General features: G+C 54.3%; 6 protein-coding genes across 6 annotated transcripts; 3 read left to right on the top strand and 3 right to left on the bottom strand.

The window, feature by feature from the left end:
• Nucleotides 1-1,356: 1,356 nt before the first annotated feature.
• On the top strand, nt 1,357-1,863 carry LTHEOB_12166 (hemagglutinin; the record flags this gene model as incomplete). The annotated part of the gene is made up of 3 exons (XM_035509003.1): nt 1,357-1,624; nt 1,678-1,760; nt 1,813-1,863. The coding sequence occupies 3 exons, from the start codon at nt 1,357-1,359 to the stop codon at nt 1,861-1,863; spliced, it is 402 nt and encodes a 133-aa protein (XP_035365283.1).
• A 3,821-nt stretch (nt 1,864-5,684) lies between these two features.
• On the bottom strand, nt 5,685-8,222 carry LTHEOB_12165 (Armadillo-like helical protein; the record flags this gene model as incomplete). Its single annotated transcript, XM_035509002.1, has 8 exons — nt 5,685-5,800; nt 5,851-5,921; nt 5,975-6,804; nt 6,854-7,208; nt 7,255-7,458; nt 7,506-7,636; nt 7,685-7,850; nt 7,903-8,222. 8 exons carry the CDS (start codon nt 8,220-8,222, stop codon nt 5,685-5,687), a joined length of 2,193 nt encoding a protein of 730 aa, XP_035365282.1.
• Nucleotides 8,223-8,520: 298 nt separating this feature from the next.
• On the top strand, nt 8,521-8,846 carry LTHEOB_12164 (uncharacterized protein; the record flags this gene model as incomplete). The annotated part of the gene is made up of 3 exons (XM_035509001.1): nt 8,521-8,525; nt 8,580-8,707; nt 8,755-8,846. 3 exons carry the CDS (start codon nt 8,521-8,523, stop codon nt 8,844-8,846), a joined length of 225 nt encoding a protein of 74 aa, XP_035365281.1.
• A 231-nt stretch (nt 8,847-9,077) lies between these two features.
• Nucleotides 9,078-10,728, bottom strand: LTHEOB_12163 (MFS transporter; the record flags this gene model as incomplete). The annotated part of the gene is made up of 5 exons (XM_035509000.1): nt 9,078-9,101; nt 9,156-9,255; nt 9,306-9,434; nt 9,484-10,191; nt 10,244-10,728. 5 exons carry the CDS (start codon nt 10,726-10,728, stop codon nt 9,078-9,080), a joined length of 1,446 nt encoding a protein of 481 aa, XP_035365280.1.
• A 1,388-nt stretch (nt 10,729-12,116) lies between these two features.
• LTHEOB_12162 (Citrinin biosynthesis oxidoreductase) lies at nt 12,117-13,010 on the bottom strand (the record flags this gene model as incomplete). Its single annotated transcript, XM_035508999.1, has 2 exons — nt 12,117-12,901; nt 12,950-13,010. 2 exons carry the CDS (start codon nt 13,008-13,010, stop codon nt 12,117-12,119), a joined length of 846 nt encoding a protein of 281 aa, XP_035365279.1.
• A 3,808-nt stretch (nt 13,011-16,818) lies between these two features.
• LTHEOB_12161 (PAS domain-containing protein) lies at nt 16,819-20,941 on the top strand (the record flags this gene model as incomplete). Its single annotated transcript, XM_035508998.1, has 4 exons — nt 16,819-17,346; nt 17,400-18,810; nt 18,865-20,849; nt 20,900-20,941. 4 exons carry the CDS (start codon nt 16,819-16,821, stop codon nt 20,939-20,941), a joined length of 3,966 nt encoding a protein of 1,321 aa, XP_035365278.1.
• Between the last annotated feature and the right edge of the window lie 158 nt (nt 20,942-21,099).

The raw sequence follows: 21,099 nt of genomic DNA, 5'->3' as shown, positions 1-21,099 counted from the left end.
GCTGCCCGAGCTCATAATCGCTGGCGTCAATAAAATCTGCGGCCCGCGGGTATCTCCCGCAGCGTGCCTGATCACTGATGAAGTACGAGGTGGGCCCACCTCCTCCGCTTCGACCAGGCTCTACTGCGGCCCGTCCCTATTCCACGCGCCCTCCCCTCAAGCCACTTGCAAACTTGGATACCGCTCCTGATTCAAGGACGGGGCTACTTCCTCTACGCCCCCATACGTGCCTTAGCGCCGGCCGTGGCATGCTCCATTTGGTAGACTCACTGGCAAATCAAAAGCATGCATGTCAAAAGTATTGTTCAGATACCCACTTGTAATTCCAAACATAGTCGCTCAGCCCAGCCTCACGACTACTGTCGCTCTAAAGGAGTGCCTGTGCTACCATGGAAAACTTCTGCACGTGCATCTATGACGCATGTAGAGCCGAATCATTCACCCAGCGACTTATCCGCAAAGCGGTTGAAGCACTCGTGGGCGCCTACTCGAGCTTGTCTCTTGTCGCCTTTAGCCTGATCCATACACTTCACCCCCTTACCACTAAGGCATTGCTTTAACGGCGCACCTGTGAAGTTTTTTTCATCTATGCATGGCTATTTGCGGAGAGTGGTACCAATGTTTTAACAAGGTCCGGGGGGAATCGCATCTCGATTGTCTGCATGTTCCTGCGGCGAAGGCAAGCATCGTGATCTGGCGGTGGGCCCATCGGGGATATCGCCCCCGGCAGTCCAGGCAGATGATTACCTCGAAGATTGGCTTGGCCCCCCAACAAGCAAGTCCCCTGATCCAGAGTCCTCACCGCGCCCAGCTGACGATCCAAAACGTACCCACCGAGGCGAGCGAGCTGTGATGTCTACTCATGTGGAGGATCGGACAGCGCACTCATACGTAGCGAATTGGCCTTGCCGTTTTTGCCCATGTAGCATGATGTATGTGGGACTGGATGGCTGATAATCGTCCTATCCCCGTCACCTTTTACCCATGTACGTACAGGAAAGAGGAATTCTAGGCTTCAGCCAGCCCGCCAAAGTAGACTGTTGGCCGCCACCTCGCGAATCCTTGCAACCATTGTGCCGCCCCCATGGCATCGACACGGGCAGGCCGACATGCATACGGACCAAGACCAAGAGCACCACAGACATGATCAACAAGGCCAGGAAAAAGCAAGACCATACAGCTGAATCGGACAACGAAAGGGGGAAGAGCACCATCTCGACGAATATATAAACCCCTTCAACCCGCTCATTCAAGGAGCCATCCTCAGCATCCATCTCCTCATCTCATCCAGCAGAGCAGACGATTCAGACCTTCACACCCCTTCTTCTTCAAGAAAACCAAAACCACCCAGCCAAAATGAAGGCCTCCACCATCTGCTCTACCATCATCTCCATGGCCGTCGTTGCCACTGCCATCCCTACCGCCGACGTCGCCATTGAGGCCCGCACCGACAAGACTATCGGCGAGGCCTCAAACACCTGCAATGCCAACCAGGTTGTCTCGTGCTGCAACACGTCCACCAAGCAGACCAGCGTTGGCGGCATCCTCAGCCCCGTCCTCACTCTCCTCGGCCTCGGCAACACTCTCAGCGGCAACAGCTGCAGCGGCCTCAGTGTCCCCGTCCGTGAGTGGCATTACTACCACTCTATTCCTTCACCCTCAACTTACATATTTCAGTGAGCGGCATCCTCGGTTCCAGCGCCAGCTCTGTCTGCGGTGCCGATAACTCTGTCCAGTGCTGCGGCGGCGACAAGCAGACTGTAAGTGATAATCTACACTTCCACTCCGATAGCTTTACTTACACCTCGCCAGGGCTTTATCAACGTCAACCTCGGCGTCCTTGAGTGCTCCCAGGTCCTCTAAATGCTGTCCAGCATGATCGAATCGCTGCTGCTCTGCCTCGGAGACCGGCCCCTCCTTGGCAGCCAGACCAAATTCACAGCAGTGAGGAGATGTGATGCTCACCAAAAAGGCTTTGGAGATGTGACAAAACACGGATGAAACAGCAGCAGCTGATGGATCAGTCCTTACCCTTTCTCTTCGATGCGCATCGTTCTTAGTCCTTTGTTTGATTCTGCTTCTTTCGGACCGGTTTCATTTCTTGACCAGCGCGAGTAGCTCGAATGGCACCAGCATTCCTCTACGGGAGAGAAATGGGACCGCGATGTACTTAAACCTTAGTTGAAATTCATGAATTTCCTTGAAACCCTCACGGCTCTCAACAGTGTGACGCATTGCGAGACATGCGCTGAAGAACCATTAACCACCTCTCGATTCCTTCGTGTTTCATTCGCATACATCGCCACATTAGCAAATTTCCCACCCATATGAATTAAGGTTTGGTAGGCGAAGCTGGAAGCACGGGTGATTTGAGACAGCTTCTCCAGCTCCTCCAAATTCTTTAGCTGTTTTGACGTCACCAGAGCTACTAGTACCATTGACAATAGTCTTTTTAAAGTTCTTTTTAACCTGGTTGAAGCGTCTTTTTTTTTCGATAAAGTTTTCGTTCTTTAGAAAGCAACGCTATTAAAAAAGCAAGTCGAAATTCGCGCGATTTATTACAACTCGACATGAGCGTAAATACTGGCGGTTACCATTTTATCAAGTTATTTGTTTATTTATTCGTTTGTTCATATCTTCGTACCCTCGTGCCTTCATGCCTTCATTTATGACGAATGTATACTAACCTTACTGCTGGTAGTACTGACGGCACTAATAGTGGTGGAGGAGCTGAAGGAGTTGGAGGAGCTGGAGAAGCGGGAAGAGCGGGAAGAGCTGGAGGCGCTAACGGCGACTCGAGTTGCCGTTATGGCTATCCGTCAGCTTTAGCTCTATTAACTCTATCAGCGCTAATAGCTCGCAGGGAAATTTACTAATACTATCGGAAGCGAGGCTAATCATCCGACTGGTTCGGACAAAAAGCATGTTTATGGAGGGCGAGAAAAACTGTTTGGACTTGTGTTTGAAGGAATTCCATATTTCCATGTCGGATAGTTGCCTTAGCTCATGACAGAACAAGACAGGGTACATTCTGATCAGTGATTACCGCTGTCAATGTGAATCTACGGCTGGAGGAGAGCTGGGCAACTGCGGTATAGGTATGTTAGAATCTTTTCTGTGGCGAAGTTCTTAGGTGAAGTGATCTGAGTGGTTTTCAGTTCCATTCAGGATGCTGGAGTGAGACAGAGGCGAGCACCTAAGGCTGTGTAAAGACAGGCGGTGAAAAGTGAACGGTGAATATGATGGGTGCTTATGTAAGGCAAAGTAAGGTGTTCGGAGGCGCGGCGCGTCATGCGCCGTCGCGTCTGGGTGGTAAATATACCCGTCCTACTCACACACTTCTCTTCCTTGAAACACCACCCACGTCGGTATGGCTTCACCAAGCGGTTCTGGCATGCTCCATCCGGCGCTCCCGCCGCTGCTCTCACCATTATCGCAACAGGACGACCCATCGGGGTTGCCTACAGCCGATGACACTGTCACGGAAACCGAAGTGGCAGACCCGGGTATTCTGCTCAGCTCCGAAGCAGGTGAGGATAGCTATCAGAATTACAACAGAGCGACAGAAAGAAGGTACGTACCACCGATACCTCGCGGCCGCATGGACTGATAATCTCTCAAGGCTTTGGAACAACCGCTGCCTCACATGTGCCGAAGACCTCCATGGCCACTGGAGAAACTGCGACCGGGAATGCTTCCACTGCAGGACAAATCGAGGCATTACGGGACCCAACAGCCACCAAGGCGTACCCTGCCCGAACATTGACAAGCCGTTCCGCTGGTGGAAAGACATTTGTGGCCGCTACGTCGGGGAGACTTATTCGGCCGAACTTCAGATTCAGATGCTACAGGCAGAGAGTCAGCAGCAACAAGACCAAATCACAGATCTAGAGGCTCAAACCAGAGACGACTCAGATACTATTCAACGCCAGTGGGAGCAGATCGAGGACCAACTGGCTCAAATAAGTTACTGGGAGGGTGAAGCGGCAGCGGCACGCCGTGAGGCGGCTTCCGAGAGGGAAACTAACAACGAGTGGGCTCGCCGCGTGAGAGAACTTGAAGACAGGCTACAAGAACGCTCAAGCTACCATGGGAGCAGCCGCTCAAGGAATGGTCGCCGTGGTGGAGGATACGAGCCTAGAGATGATGGGCGGCCATTCAACCATGCATCTCCATCCAGCGACAGACGCCCATTCACCGGGCATGGCTCCGGGGTCCCGCATCATGACCCTCGAAGTCGGTACGAGCAGGGAAGAAGGGATCACTTACCTGAACAGATTCCACCCCCTCACTCTTCAGGGTATTATCATCCCTACTTTGCGCCTAGATGGTATTGACCACTTTTCCACGTGACAAAAAGGTCCGAATCTTACAACGAGGAATCCGGACACAGCCCCACTTACAAGCAGTGGAGCAATCGACGCTCGGAACCTATCGCGGGGATATCACGATCCTAAACGTTGGTGTTGAGAAAGTTCAATACCGCAAGAGTATCACTAGCCGCGCAAATGTGATTTCGGATAAGAAGCGTAACTCCAAACGTGTACGCGCGGCAACAAAGACGGTAAACAGCCCGCACCTAATCAGGAAAATAAAAAACAAAGAAACAAAGCATCGGTATCGCCACATTGGCTGGCTTAACCCGTCAGGGCAGGCAAGCTTCCGGAGCAAGACCAGCAGCTTCACATCACTTCTATTTCGTTTGCTCCGCTGACAGCAATCACTGTGAATTGACCTTCACACAGGCAGGCCGCCAAACTGCACAAAGAAACTTTCAGCACCAGCAAACCCATGTACAACGTCGCTAGTGTAATCCTTACACTTGCTTCTGTGCCGCATTGAACAAAAGGAATGAGAAAGAAAAAGAAAACTACTGACCATGCTCTCCGACAAACTTCACCACCTTTTTACCAGGGAACAAAATGCTGCAGTTTGGCATGCTTAATGTCGGCGGAGAAGCAAAGAACGTATTTCACCAAAGCGACCGATATTTCTGAAGGTGGCCAACTGGTAGCAAGACAACGAATGCTCGCAGGTTGTTCGACCGGGCCATTCTTCAGGGAGGTGGTGACGATAATAGCTTGTTTTGAGCAAACAAAACCTTGAGAGAAGAGAATGGCATTGCTCTGGTCCGTGGTTCAGCGAGTACAAACTTGAGTGGTATTATGCCACGTAAATAGTTCAATCCAAAAATCTCAGCTATTCCTCACATCCAGAAAATGTGAGCTTTGCATGTTTGTGGAATTATGTGTTGCACTCTTCCTGTGTAAACAATTCAAGCAAATATCAAGGTAAAGCTATCTTTCCAAATCACATGGTGATATATAGACGCCGACTTTGATCACTTCCATAAGCAGGGTGCAATAAATTTTTTGCGAAATATTTAGAAGGAAGGTTCAATTCTTGTGCAAATCGCTGTGGTGATACATGCCCATGTCCACTGACCAATCTAAAATGCGCCCCGATCGAGCTTACCCGCCCGTAAAAACCTTCACAACCCTGCAGTGCACCTCAAAGATAAAAATCATAGAAACCAACCCCATTGACGTCATTGCTCTGGGCATATTCTCTGCTAACACCTGTTCCATACCTGCGGAAGAGGAAGAGAGAAATGAAAATGAAAAAATCGAGTTTTGGTATCTTGCCCGAAGAAACATAGAGCCCCACCGCATATGTCTTCATCATCATTCCGTCTTTACGACCCCACCGGCAAGAGGAGCAGCGCCATTGGCCGCCTCCTGCAGCACATGCGGCCGCCACTTGGTGAGCAGCTTGGTAGTCAATCCCTTTGCGCCATCGTCTACACAGAGTTAGCCATTACACGGAGAAGTCTCTAGGTGTAATACTCACAGTTCCTCCACAGGTCTTCAATGGCGTCTATGCACAGGTCTCGAACCGGAGGCCTCATGAGGATGAGATAGCTGAACGACTCGTCAGAAAAATCGTTGCCAATAGATGCGACTGTAAAACTTACTGTATCGCGTTAACCGCCAAAGCAATCCTCTCCGGATCCCTGGCGAGCCCCTTCACTCGGTCCAACATGCCAGAGATGAGCTCCGGCACCTCCGACAGGAAGCGAATGAGCACCTTGTCCTTCGCGTCGAGGTACGGCAAGATTCCGTCAAGTACCTTGAGCGCCCACTTCTCGTAGTGCAAAACCGGCTCGATCTCCGAAACCTCAGACTGCAGCCGGTCATTATACCACTCCTCGCAGAGCCAAGATACCGCGACGTCAATGCGGCGCCGGAAGTCTTCGAGGACGTAGAGGTAGAGCGCGTCGCGGATGGCGTTGCTTATCGAGAACGCTCCTCCCTTCCGGTCGACGAGCTCTCCGCCTTCCTCCTTCTTGACCACTCCTTCCTCCAACCCGGCCGACGCGCGGGTCGCCAGACGCGTGATCATCGTCACCCAGGCGTCCCTATCGTACCCGCTGGCCGCCAGGCGGTTGAAGCCATGTTTTTGGGCCTTTCCACGACCGGCGTCATCGAGAGCCGACATGATACCAAAGACGCGATTGATGGTGCCTTTGCTGTATTCGACCGTTTCCTGCTGAGTAAGAGCCGGTGGTGGGGGCAAATTGAACGTTCCTAATGCCATGTCTGGCTGCCGTTCCATGGCGTTTGTATCCGATGCTACGCTGTCCAGCTTGTTAAGAATCTGCTCCGTATCTTCGGTCGGCTGGAAGACTGGTTCGTAGTCGTCATCTTCATCTATAACAGGCGCTCTTTGCGTTGCTGCTGCAGATGCGTCCAAGGCGCTTTTAGGTGGGGCTCTACTTAATGACAAATACCGCGCGCGAACAGCCTGCTGATATGTTAGTAACAGCTGTGGAGAGTGAAAGAGGAGGACTCACGTTGATTGCGTTGTCCAACTGCGATTTGTCAAGAGAACTGAGGATAGGTACCAAGATCCGCACGAGAAGATCAATTGGAATAGCTTGCACGTCGAAATTCTTTGAACCTTCGTCTTGGGTCAAAGTGTATAGTTGTGCGTAGCTCACTGGGCCAGGACCCAACGGGGGGATACCAGGCGGGGTAGGGGCTTGGAGGTCCGCCCCAAGACGCTGCCTCTTTGCCGGATCTAGACCATCGGTTGGTTCAATGGGGGCAGGCCTCTTGCGATTTGTCTCATCGAAAATTTCCAGGCGGGTATGGTGGAGTCTGTCGACGTGCTGTTGGATTCTCGGGGCTAGTGGGTGATTGGGGTTCCTGGCTGTTTAGCGTGTATATCCAAAAAGGGGATGCTATGACTTACTTCTTGACGACGTTTACAAGAAGAGCACGAACGGTCCGCTCCATAGATTTTATCATGACCTTAGTCTTGGACGTCATGGGGGAATTGGCCAACTTGAGCGGGTTAAAGTTAAGGACAGTCGAGACGATCTTGTTGGCCACCGAGGCTCGGGTGCGAATAAGACTGCCCAAGCTGTTGAGGGTAGCAGTGATAAGAAGAGCATCACTACACACGGTCAGAGCGAGGAGCTTGATAGAGTGCTGCACACCGACCTTATCTCGTCCTGAAGAATACTCAACAGCCTGTCCAGCAAACCTGAAGCCTCGGCCTCCAGATTCGGAGGCGGTATCAGAGGGTGATCACGCGGGACAAGGGCGAGGGAGATTTCGTTATGCTCGGGGCGCTACTGCGGGTCAGAGAGAGCAAAGCGAAGGGGACGAGGGAGGCGCACGCGTGGGTCGGCGATGAGGCCAGGAGTCTGTGTTTGGACGACGCGCTGGACGAACTTGATGCAACAAATGCGCACGCCAGGCGGGGCGGTGTCCATGCGGCGGAGGATATTGGACTTGATCTGGGCCATTTTCTGCCAGTTCCCGCTGTCGTGAGGACTGCTGATACTGCGGCATGTCAGAGGGCGTCGCGCGGGGCGGGCTTGACGCATGGGCTTACATGTAGCGGAACAGCAGCGGGTAGATGCTTGCAGCTGCCTGGACGATGGCCTTGACGACAGCGACATCTTCAGCGGGCTGTTCCAGAAACTCGCGCAGCCTGTCGAGCACCAGCAGGCTCAGCTGCTGCTTCTGGTCGGCGGGCAGCAGCGGCGAGGCGAACGTCTCAGCAAGGAACTCGGCACCCCATCTACGCAGCTCAATATCGGCGCCGGTGCCGATGATGGGCAGGATGCTGGGCACAATGGCCGGATAGTTGTTTGGATTGTTGAGCACCACCTCGCGCGCCTGGCGCAGCTGCTCCGTTATGCTGGGCTCCATGATGGCTATGCGCGCGGCGAGTCCATCGGCTGCGCTCACTGCGCACAAAAATCCGGGGAGTGACGGGCGGCGCAACAGTCGGCCGGGACGGCGGCAGGCTTGGGATCAGGGTCGCGCGGGCAGACGCGCGGAGCAGCAGCGTTGGTGTTGTGGACGAGGAAAGCTGCAAGCTTGCCGCGGTCTGGAGCTTGTAGCAGCGGAGCGGAGCGGGCCAAGCGAAGCGCGCGCGACAATCCAAGGGCTTCGGTGACGATCGCATCACCACCACCCGCTCGAACCACCGCACATTTACTTCACCATGGCGTGAGTCTTGCTCTCCGCTGCGCACACCCCAAAAGCCACTGACATCGTCCGCAGCATCCCACGCTCCTCCTACTACGACCGGAACTACCGCCAGGCGCCCGCCCTGATCCGCGCCCGCCAGCCCTACCTGGTTAAAAACATCGTCACCGGCGCTGCAATCTTCAGCTTCGCAATTGGCGTTTGTACGTCGCTGGCCCCATCCTTCGTTCCCACCCACTGACCTGTAAAGACGCCTTCACTATCCGCGCCGTTGCCCAGGACGAGTTCGAAGACGTCAAGGTCCCCGACCAGCCCGCCCGCCCGCCGAACGCCAGCGCATGAGCCCGCTCGTCCGTAAACAACTTGCCCTTCGATTCACTTTGCTTCCGACTGCATATAATTGGCGTTGTAGGATATCCGTGGCTGCTTGATTCGCCAGGATAGGAATAACAAGCACGTACATTCCGCTCAAACATATCGTTTAGAGAAGCACCGCCCGAGACTTGATTCTATGAGCAACGCACTATCTCAATCCTGAATGCCTTCCAGCGCCTATCCTCAAACGACACACCGTCATATCGTAAACCGAAAGCCCTCCTGTCTCAGGGATTAGTATGACGACCTCGGACAGACTTGATGCCGGGAACTCACTGTCGCCTCCAGGATCTTCATCCCCCGCTGTTGAGCCCTGTTGGCAACCATGAAATAGACTGAGAAGACCATCACAATACCAATCATCAGTAGATGCGAGCTGTCGCAGCTGATCAGCAATGATTTCGCCACCAGAACACGCTGACTTACCCTATCGAGACCCAGACGGCGGTAGCATATTTCGGCGCTTCGTTGCTGCGCACTATGTAACTGCCTGCTATGCCCCCTGCTCCGTTGAATGCAGTGCATATCGCCGCGGTGAACACCCGCTTCCACTGCCTGCAGTCGCCTTAGCAAATGAACATCAGACACATGGTAGTGCACGTACCCGACAATGTTATTTGCCTGATATGCCATCAGAGCCGCCCAATTGGCCACATACGCCCCTGTGGCGAGATAGGTCCCGATGTATCTCACTGTGACTTGGTCCGCTAACCCCAACATGCAGAACCCAACAACCACGCAGACGCAGTTGAAAGTAATAATAGGGGCGCGCATGCGGTACTTGTCTCCTACCAGGGATGAAAGTAACGCAGGAACAACGGCGTAATAGTAGGGCGGTGCTGACAGAAGAATGGACGCGTTGGACGAAAAGCCCATACCACTCTGCAGGATTATCGGAAGAAAGTAGGCCAGCGCAGTGCTGACGACATTCTGCAGAAAAAACAGGCAGCAGAGCCCGTAGACTTTGGGATCAAGAGCATGGACGAGGACTTTGTTGATGGCGAACGGATCCGCGTGCACATCAGAGCGATCTTTTTGGATGCGGCTAGCAGCAATGGCACTCTCATCCTTGGAGAGGAACATGAAGCTGCGATGGGCATTTTCCGGAAAGTCGACCATCCACCAGTATGTGACGACACCTATGAAGCAAGTGATTGCGCCCTGCACGATGAACATCCATCGCCACCCTTCAAGGCCGCCGTGGCCATTCAGGTGGTTCAGTCCGAAGTTGACAATGCTCCCCGTTGCAAGGATGATGACTTGACCACTCTGAAGAAAAGCAAATCTGAGCTGCTGCTCTTCTCTGGTGTACCTGCATGTTTGTTAGAGAATGGGCCAAGTCTCTGTCACGGAGCTGGGCTCACCAAGTGCTGATCAGATAGCTGAGTCCAGGGTAAATGCCTGCCATGGATGCGCCGAGAAGGATGCGCAACGCTATCATCTGCTTCCAGGTCTGGATGAATCCAGTGCACAGGGTAATTGAGCCGAAGCAGCAAGTAATCAACGAAAACCAGCGGCGGGGACCAAATGTCCTCACAGCAATCGTCGATGGCAGCTGAAAGCAAATGCTTGCGATCGTGAAGATGAAAATGGAGACAGAATATCGGTTGCCTTTGTCAAGGTCGAGATCCGACAACATGGAAGTAACCGAGGCGCTGGAGATGACGCCACTATCAAGCAGGTTGAGACTGCACAGGATTCCAGCGATCGTGCAAAGGCGAAAGTCGACCTTCAGCCTGATCTGCTTCTCTAGAATCGCCTGTTCATCGCTCGGAGTCTCGGAGCCAGCGTCGGCATTCTGGCTGACTTCTGCGAGCTCTGTGTCGGAAGCGACTTTGGGGCTCGACATATCGGTAGGCGGGGCGGACGGGGGCGCTGATTCCAAAGTGCCGTAAGAAGAACTTGCAGCAGAGGCCTGGGATTGCGCGAGAAGAGACTTATACATGGCGGTGACTGTTCAGCTCGGCCCACTTAACTTGATCCGTAATCCGATAAGGTTCGTGCTGTGCTGCAGACCTGGTGCATACGCCTCGTCGGGTGTCGTTGATACGGCTCGGCTGGACCCCGCAATCCATCTCTACCTATACATTGGCTTGCTACCGGCAGCAACAAACTTAATCCGCTCTCCTACAGAGACGAAGCGCTTGTTGGCTTTGTTTCAATCTCAGTACTACAGTAGTTAGCTTAATCGAGAAACCCAGAAGTGGCTTAGCGTAGCCTTTTGCTCATAAAACGCAGCTCATCATGTAGGCCCTTGGAAGGAGCAATCCACTGAGCTTTCGTGAGGGGAGTGACGATCCACTTCTCGTTTCCTATTCCGGAAGGAGCTTCCGGAGTACTGGAAGGTTCGAGATTCGCCATTACCTAAGCGCTGTATATATCACTCTCACCCATTTTTGGTCTTGATCCTTCAAGCTCTTGGATTGGCGAAAGATTCATGTCAGGAGCTTTTCCTTTCACGTTCGATCTTGTCGGACGTGTTCCTGAAGAATGCTTGTCTTGGCATGAATAACTTACTCTTCAAAGGCAAACATAATGGGTGTCACATTTTCTTTGAACTCATGCGCTGGTAAAATAGTACCCTCCTTACGTGAGTAGATGGATAGGAATATATGTACAGTTCCTGTGTTCTCTAGTCACCCACGTGGGAGGAGAATAGCATCCTTTGCCGGGTAAAGAAGAGACGAATATCTGTAACCCATGGAACGTAAGATAAACTTTGCTTATTCCTGTAAGCACGCAGACGGATGGCGCCGGTCAGCACTTGAGATTGTAGCGTTAATGCGCTGAAAGCAAAGGCTTTATCAGGCCACTGTCAGAGCACTAATAATGGTTTCACAGACTCACTGTTCTCGATCGCTTGGCCGTCTATGTTCCACAACATTCGGAGGGGAAGAAAAAGCAAAGACATCCTTCCCTCTGACAGCCGGCCGACCGTCAGACCGTGGAGTTCTCATTGTTCCGTTGTCCGGAGTGTTGGAGGTTATGGTAATACGGATTAATGGACTCCCGGCGTCTCACAAAGAACCCAAGACCTGAAACTGTACCACATATCTTGACGCATGCATTCTTAAGCGAGTCCATTCAATAGAGTTCGCCTGGTTGGTAAGAATAGGAGAATGGCAGAAAGTCTATCTATAACGCTTGCTTGAAAGTCTCCGGCAATGCAGGGAACCGCTGCGGAAGAAACGGAAAGAGCAGACCAAGTCTAGATGCAAAGAATATTGAACCGGTGCTTCATGCCTTCCTACCAACTCCTGGCTCGACCCCGGCTTTTCTCGCAACTGAGAGCATCTTATCCACGAACACTTCCACATCCGATGTTTTCAGCGGAACCCTGTGATCGCCATCCCATTCCATGAGTTCCACCGAATCCTTGGAACAGTATTGGTTCAGCAATTGGCGATGCAGATGGATACCCACATCTTTCAGCCCGTGAACATGCAGGGTCGGAAGCTTGAGCAATGCCTCATCTTGCACGGGGCCTCTGTCCTGGCCCGAATCGGCATCGCGGGCAGTCTGAAATGGGAACGATTCGCTGTCCGGACTGAATGCCACCAAAGGCGAACGGCCGGCCATGAGCACAGCAAAGCTCCAGTCCTGGCTCCACAGCTTTGTCTCCACATTGTCGCCTTCGTAGCCTCTGACAAGCTGACCGCGACTCTTTAGGTCGCGGCGACGCTGGGATTCGAACAGCAGACTGGCGCTGACCTTTGCGCCCTGGCTGAATCCCATGAAGCCGACCCATTCGCCCGTGGCTCCTTGTCTGTCGTCCTCCTCCATGGCGCTTTCGATTTGGTAGCGGATTTCCTCGACGGCGGTATCGGCGTCAACGACCTGGTGGTGGGGCAGCCAGCGCAGCCAACGGCGGTATGGGCCCATGCCTGCGTAGACAGGGATGATACCGGGGCCGGCGTCACAGAAGAACGGCGCATCGGCGAAGACGAGGCGGAAGGACGACGAGAGATGGAAAACTAGGGCGCGTGCCTGGAGCCGGAAGATTTCGCCTGTTACACCACCGCCTGTCGCAGGTTAGCACATGCAGTTGCTCTCAGCCTCGGGGAACACACCATGCAGGCAGAGGACGCGGGGCAGGTGAAGGGTGGGGTCTGTGGTGGTTGTGGTGCCCATGCTTGCGGTCGCGTCTCTCAGCGCGGGTGAAGGGACGGGAGACTATGGAGGGACGGAAGCATCGGGATGGCTGTCTTGAGCGACATGGTGGTATATGTGGGTAGGTCCCGAAGCGGCTGATGCTGGGGTTGTCCGAATGGCGTGTCGGCCCCAAGCCGCCAATTGCTGGCCGCATGCGATTCCCAACGCAGCCCGACAGGCGGCATTGATTTTCTAGGTGGCTTGTGCTGACTCCACCAACGCCCGGAGTCCGAAGCTCGCCATGGATAGTTGCCTATCCAATTGCCCGTCGCACCGGACCCTGGTATTTACTCAGCCGCTGCCTTGGGCCACCGTTACACTCTTCTGTTGGATGCCTTTGCCGCTGCGAACCAGCCCCCCGCCCAATCAATCGTTTTTCACACCCTTTACCCATCATGAGGGACCAGACATTCCACCCACCAAGTCAGAAGCTGAAAACAGGGAGCATGTATCAGAGCGTAAATGGAAGACAGGCAACGGTCGTGTGCACTGGCCCTTCCGCCTAAGACATTGCTTCAATGACTTGAGAATTTATTCTGCTCTTTGGCTCATGGCATTATTCAAAAGACTATTTTCTCCACTGACTGAAGTAGCTAGCGTCCAATGTCAGAGCTTAGTTTGTGATGTTGTGACGACACCATTCAGCTCGAGACGCCTTAACATGTGACGAAGACCTTGCTGTTCTGTATCGTGCTTACGAAACAGTTGAATGATGCCTGGCTCTTGGCTCTTCAGCTGCTGATACTGTTCTGCGATACTGGCGTTATTAATATTGCGTACAAAGAAGACTCACTGCAATCACGGCGCGGTAAGCGCAGTGATGGAAGGAAACTAAAGTAGGATTGCGTGATCAACTGGGCCATGGTGAGAACGGTTGCGTCTAGTGGTAGAATGCCGCAATAACTCGGCTGTTTTGCTTTACCAATTTTGCTGCGTTGACATTCTTCTTTAATCACTTTGTGGGCGTTCCTACCTCTTCTCCGGCTTGATTCGCCCGATAGTAGAGAGCTGAAACTGCATCCGCATGTTATCCTTAACGAGGGTAAGTGTAAACCCAGACTACCTTTTCATCCTCGGATGAACGATGAAAGAGTCTTGCAGACGGGAAGCTAAGGACATCCGTATGCAGTCAGCTTCAGAAAACCCCCGATTAGCTCTGAATGAGGGGCCTCGTGCACTAAAATTATCCCATAGCTTTGGTACCAATCCTTTAAAGCAGCCTGGGGCGTCAGCGGACATAAGCCTGGTCGATGGCGCAACAGAACAGTGTCAGCAACGGGATGAGGGTGCAGGATGACTGCACCAGTCCGAGGCATGAGCACAACATTTGCAAGGGACTGAGATGAAAGGTAAAAATAACAAAAATCTGAGGTTGAGAATTCCGTACAGCCGACCACGGTGGTGAGAATGTGATTCGGACAACAAACGCACAGACCGTGCTGAACATTGAAATAAGCTCGTGCTTGATGTGATGTGCAAGTGCTATGTCCACAGGGTGTTCAGTGTGATGAGTTCCCTGATTTGTGTCGACGACGACATGTTCATTTCCCTTTCCCCTTTGCTTTATGAATTTCCAGATTGCTTCGCCTGCAGCTCTTGAATGGCACTAGAGTTGATAACTGCGAACAACGCATCCGATAGACAGTGACAGGAACGCGTGATAAGCATGTGGCTTGCTATACCCCACATGGCCGTATCATCCGTGGAGACGTTGGCCAGTCACAACCAGCGTCAGCAACCAAGTCGTCCGTTGTCCTCGTGAATGAGTCATGGCCGCAACTCTTTTTTGACAGAATAATGGCCACGAACTCTCAGGGGCGACTGTATCGATGGCGTGGGCTGGCGTGGTGTTGGCTCAATCTTATTGCGAATAACCTGCTCGGGCCCGGGGAACTTCGGCGGATGCCCGAGGAATGCTGCCGAGCATGGATGTGTAAGCTGTGCATGGGTTTCACGTTTTTTTGACGGTCGGCCAGCTGCAAGGTGCCGCAAAATCCAATAGACGGCGCGCTTGCCCCAGTTTTCTGATGCAAAACGGCGTCGACGTACAGCAGGACGCCTCCACAGGGGCGGAAATATCGCTCAATCAAACGCAACGGCCGTTGTTTGATTCCACGGCCCAGGGTCTGCTCGGAATGTGGTCGAGGAACGGTTGAGGCAGGCGAACGGTCATGTCATCCGGACGGGGGTCCAACTGCTCACGTGCACGGCAATGGCTCAAGAGTTTAGCCGGGTGGATATAGCCGCCTGTAGTGATATAGTGCAACCATCTTCGAGGGCCAAAATGGATAGCTGGGTAGGATGGCTTTCTTCGGCTTACCAGCTGGAATGGGCATGCCCGGTCGATCTGCAGATTGGTGGGCCTCCTGTTTCTCTGGTGTGCAGTAAGAAGCGCCGATAGAGCCAGCGAGTCGAGATCCGCGCGCTCCGCACATGATAGTGGCACATCCAGCTTCTCCGCATGGTCTGCCCTGCCACTGCAGCCGGGAAGGGCTGCCCGGGCCAATCAGCAGCGGACGCACACCTCACGAACACAACAATTGGAGCCACATACGTTGCTGCGTATTTATGGAAATGTCCACGGAAGGAAAGGATCAAAGCGGACGTGTACGAGGATTGTCACGGCAACCGGGCCATGTATTCGAAGGAAGATGCCGGCTCAGAGCCGGACCCGGCAAGCGACTCAGGTCCACGACGCGGGGCAGCAACGACAGCACGCGTTCTGTCTTCCAAAGCAAAGCCTCTCCTGTAGCGGAGACAGGACGAAGTCCCTCAGTGGGGGTTGAGCACTGCAGGTACGGACGGCGCAAGTTCATTGGGTAGGTATGTAAGCAATGACGAGCAAGCGCATGTTGCTGTACACGGAGGCGGGCATCATGGTCAAGATAAGGATGGTGCCCGTCGGTCGCCGTCAAAGGACGCAGGCGCAGTCGCAGACGCAGACGTAGGCGCAGCGGCGGTGAGGTTCTTGCGGAGGCGGCCGTCGTATGACGATGGGGCGACGGGCACGAGGGGTGGCCGGCGGCGGGCTGCAGATTCACAGAAGAAGGCGATCAGTCGCTGCGAGCACACGGCCGACTCGCATAGGCGGCGCGAGAGCAATCCCTGCTGGCGCGCGCAGATCGGCGACGACGGGTGCGCGGCGTGCGATGGCGAGACGGCGGGCGAGAGGAGGTGGGTGTGCGAGGTGTTGGGTGAGGTGTGGGCGGCATGGGCTGGCAGCTCGTTCCTGGCGCGCCTCGATGCCGCGGTGAGGACGAGGGCGCAGTTTCGCAGGCCATGCCATCCGATGCGGCGCTTTGTTTTAGTGCTGCGCGCCGCGGGCCCACCGCACATGACCCTGCTAGTGCCGCACCAGCCGTTGTTCAAGACTCCAGTGCACCGTTCAACCTGCTCGACCGCCCACGGACCCCGCTGGGCGCCGCTCTGCCGCCAGTGTGCTCGAACCTCCCAAGAAACTGCTCGCTCGCAACCACGACACGCTCTTTTCCCCCCAGCGAACACCCGGGCCATGCCCCGACCCTGCTGAGCGCGCCGCCAACCACGACTATCGCCGCCCACGCCTCCGGCTCGTGCCCTGCCCTCGCCCGCCGCCGTACAGCCCCAGGCGCGCCCGAAGCGCGCCCCGTCGACCCCCCAATTCCGCCCATCGCGCCTCCCGCCATGATGGTCGGCCGCTTCACTGTCGCATAACTGCTAGTGTTGCCTGCCTTGCCCGCGGCGCGGCCTGCCGCGACGGGTAGAGCGGTGGCCCGCCCATTCCTTCGACGCTCGATACACCAGAGCCATGGACGACCCTCAGCATCAGACGTTGGCCCCGCCGAAAGTCGCAGCCTTGAGGCTGGGCGCCTCGCACCCCCAGAACCCCAAGGTGCCCATGGAGAGGACCGTCAGCCAGAACATCCGCGACGAAATGGAAGAGCTCAAAGAGGCCGCCGAGCAGACGCTCAATGTGCTCGTTGACCTCAACCTGGACGGCACCATCCGTTCCGTCAGCCCTTCGTGGCGCGAGGTCGTGGGCTCCGAGCCCGACTCGGTCATTGGGAAGCCCATCGACGACCTGCTCCTGGGCAACAAGCGTGCTTTTACCGACGTCGTGGAGACCATGCGCCAGGACGATGCCCGAAGTCGCGTCATCAGGTTTTCCATGAAGATGGGTCCCTTCTCCAAGCTGAGATGCAAGCCAACCCCACCTGAAGGCCCCTCTGGAGAGGATGTCGAGGCTAGCCAGCCTGAAGAAGAATCGGAGCAGATCTTGAATCTTGAGGCCCAAGGAATCATGTCCTACAATCCCGCCTCGGGCGACGACTGCCATGTAGGTTCTTCCCTCCTGGTCGGCCCAAAACTTGCTATACTGATATGCCTTAGACCATGTGGATGATGCGACCTTCCGTGGTTCGGGAGGTGACCATTGATCTCCCCGAGATTTTAGTCGAGTCTCTTGGAGTCGGTGCTGAAGTGCTTGCACGGTATCTGACCGAGCTAGCAGAAGCCGGAACTGGCGATCCCTCCACCCATCCTCCACCGCCCCCCGTGTTGTGTCGCATCTGCGAGCGCCATATCACCCCGTGGTGGTTCGAGAAGCACACTGATCTTTGTTTGCAAGAGCACAAGGCGGAGATGGAGGTGCAAATGGCACAGGAAGCTCTTACTGACCACCGCAACGCAATCGTCAAAGTTTTAGACGCTCTGGAAGCAACCTCGCAACGCCAGACTCGGGCCGCTGCCGGAGATGCCAATCAACCCATTACCGGACCTCCTGCAGAATACAAAGGACTTCCCATATCCCCTGCTTCGACTCCCTCCTCTGGCGTATCTTCAGGAAGGGCGTCGCCCGCTTCACCCCCTTCGCGCTCCCGAGATCGCTCGACTGGTCTAGGGCACCGCCGAGCCAGGTCTTTTGCAGTCAGGAGACCTCTGTCGAGAATTGTTGAGCTGGTACTGGATCTTTGTGACACTGCTCTGGAAATCAACACACCTGCCATCAAGGACACTCGCGGCCAGTTTTCCACGGAATTGAGAACGCAGTCGCCTCAGTCGGAGAATCGCATATCTCAAGTGCTGCAGTGGCAGTCGCCGAACATCGGGGCTAACGATGGAGAGCAAGGCCTGTCGTCGCTCTGTGAAGATACCGCCAAGTTCTGCAGGGCAAAAGTAGATGCAATCTTCCGGTACCGCAGAATTCTGGAGTATTCGGAACGCATCCGCGTAGAGTTCGAAGTTCTGGTACAAGAGTGCGTCGAGGCCGCAATAAGCAAGGCTGCGAGTATCGCTCGCGGCGAGCTGAGCGACTCTACAGATACCTCTGATACAGCCAGCCAACCGGATGAAACACCTACGGAGGGCGATCTTCCTGATTGTCCACAGGAAGAAGGCATGTTCTCCTGTTCACTAGAAAATCCGTCCGCCATGAACCAGGCTTTCCGAAACTCGTCCGAAATATCTCTGGCCTCGTCCCCTCACCTGGACCGCCGTCCTTCATCAGCAGCAACGTCGACCAGATCGAGCAGCCCTCGTGGTAGCCAAACGCCTCGCTCACACGCAGGGGCAATGAACATAGTGTCCCACAGCAAGAGAACGTCGATGCACCTCGAGAGTGATGCCGGAGCCGACAGTGACAGTAGCGTTAGGTCTTCAGTCCTGTCTGGGCCACGAAGAGCCGACTCACCTGGCTCCGAGGTGAGTCTCAGTAGGGTTGCAAGCTCCCGCGAGCGCAAGCGGAGGAGTCTCATTCTCCCAAGCGTCATGTCAAGTAGGCAGCAGTCTCCTGCCAGAGCTGGTATGCAGCCGCCTCCGTCACCCCTTAGAATGTCGAAAGGACGTCTCTCCATAGGACCAGATTCTATCCACTCTCCCATCACATCCCCCGTCCTCTCAACAAGCGACTTCTCTTCTCCTGCTCTTGCAGCATATCCTATCCACCATCATCGACGACAGTCCTCGACTGCCGGTTCTGACATCGCCAAACCCCCGGTTTCTCCGCGGTTGATCCCGAGCAGCAATCCTCAACCAAGGGCCGTGCCGCCTTCAATCAAAGATTTTGAGATCATCAAGCCTATCAGCAAAGGTGCTTTCGGTAGCGTTTACCTGTCGAAGAAAAAGTCTACAGGCGATTACTTTGCCATCAAGGTGCTGAAAAAGGCAGACATGGTTGCCAAAAACCAAGTAACAAACGTCAAGGCTGAGAGAGCTATCATGATGTGGCAAGGCGAGAGCGATTTCGTCGCAAAGCTTTACTGGACATTCTCAAGCAAGGACTACCTCTATCTCGTGATGGAGTATCTCAATGGTGGCGATTGCGCGTCGTTGATCAAAGTCCTCGGTGCTCTCCCGGAGGATTGGGCAAAGAAATACTTGGCGGAAGTTGTACTCGGCGTAGAGCATCTCCACAGCCGTGGCATTGTCCACCGTGATCTGAAGCCAGACAATCTTCTGATCGACCAAAAGGGCCACCTCAAATTGACCGACTTTGGTCTATCTCGTATGGGTCTGATTGGCAGACAGAAGAGAGCCCTCAATAGCAAGTCCGATGAACAAGCACCGGACCTTCTCAAAGGAGGGCCTTTTCATCGCGCACTGTCTGTCACCTCTTCTAGGTCTGCCTCTTTCGATGCGCAGGGATCTCAACATTCGCCCCAAAACACACCGTCACTAATGCCTGCTTTGTCTGGTGATCTCAACCAACCATCTTACTTCAGCTTGTCGAAAGAGCCAACGCGTGAACCATCGCGCCGAACTTCGAACAACCGTAGTGACAGCGGAGACAGCGATGCCTTACAGACCATGTTCCGTCGCTTTTCCATAGCTGACGATACTGTCGGTGGCCAACGCCGGTCCCCTATCGATGAAGAGGTCTACATGAGCGAAGATGGTGGCTCCCCAGATCCCTATGCCCTCCATCCAACGGTCAGCCATTCCAGTGCGGCACAGAATGCAACTCCTCCTCAAAACTCTGGAATGCTCCCTCCTCCTTTGGCCCTTTTCGATCCTGAAGACAGCAATCGTCGATTTGTGGGCACACCTGATTACCTTGCCCCTGAGACGATCAATGGAAGCGGCCAAGACGAGGTCAGCGATTGGTGGTCACTCGGGTGTATTCTATTCGAGTGTCTCTACGGTTACCCTCCGTTTCACGCCGAGACCCCTGACGAGGTGTTCCAGAATATCTTGGAGCGCAAGATCGATTGGCCACCGGAGGATGAATACGAGGTGTCTGAGGAGGCCACAGATTTGATGAATCGCCTAATGTGCACCGATCCAGCTAAGAGGCTGGGCGCCAACATCGATGACAAGTTCTCCAGTGGAGGCGAGGAAATCAAGAACCACCCTTGGTTCGCTGATATCAACTGGGACACGCTCCGCGAGGACGAAGCGTCTTTCGTGCCTGCTTCCGAGAACCCAGAAGATACCGAGTACTTTGATTCAAGAGGAGCAACGATGCAGAACTTCGCTGCAGAGTTCGAAGACCAAGCAGTGTCTTCTAGCGGAACCCCGGGTGCGGACTACCCTGATAGGCCTCACGATGCATTATCACGAGTACGCTCTCAGGTCCAAGTCAACTCAGTTAAGAGGAGCCTGATGCCGCTGCACATTCCGCCGCACGTGCGGGAGGGCCGAAGCAGGCGACTCAGCGAACCCATGGCTACGGATGATTTCGGTGCTTTCGCATTCAAAAATTTGCCGGTGCTCGAGAAGGCGAACAAAGATGTCATTCAAAAGCTTCGTGCCGAAGCCATGCAAGCCCAAAGCAAGACACCATCGACAGCAACCTCCCCATCCGTCACTTCGCCGACTCCTTCGCTTGAATCAAGCCCGATGGTGCCGATGCCCTTGAAGAGAACACAATCAACAGCCGGAAAGGGAGGCAGGCCATCATCGCCATCCGTCAGTCAGGTCAGCTCTTCTCCTAGTCGAGCTTCTCAACCTTCATCGCCCCTACTTGTATCGTTCAGCACCGGGCAAAATCATGAACGCAGGAAGACTTCCAGCGGGACTTCGTCATTATCCCATCAGCCTAGCAATGCAAGCATGGCTAGCAGTTCCCTGCAGCCCGGAAGCTTTTTCGATG

Source organism: Lasiodiplodia theobromae (assembly GCF_012971845.1).
Source record: "Lasiodiplodia theobromae strain AM2As chromosome Unknown scaffold_58, whole genome shotgun sequence".
NCBI classification, from domain to species: domain Eukaryota; kingdom Fungi; phylum Ascomycota; class Dothideomycetes; order Botryosphaeriales; family Botryosphaeriaceae; genus Lasiodiplodia; species Lasiodiplodia theobromae.
This window is presented reverse-complemented; position numbering and strand designations above follow the sequence as displayed.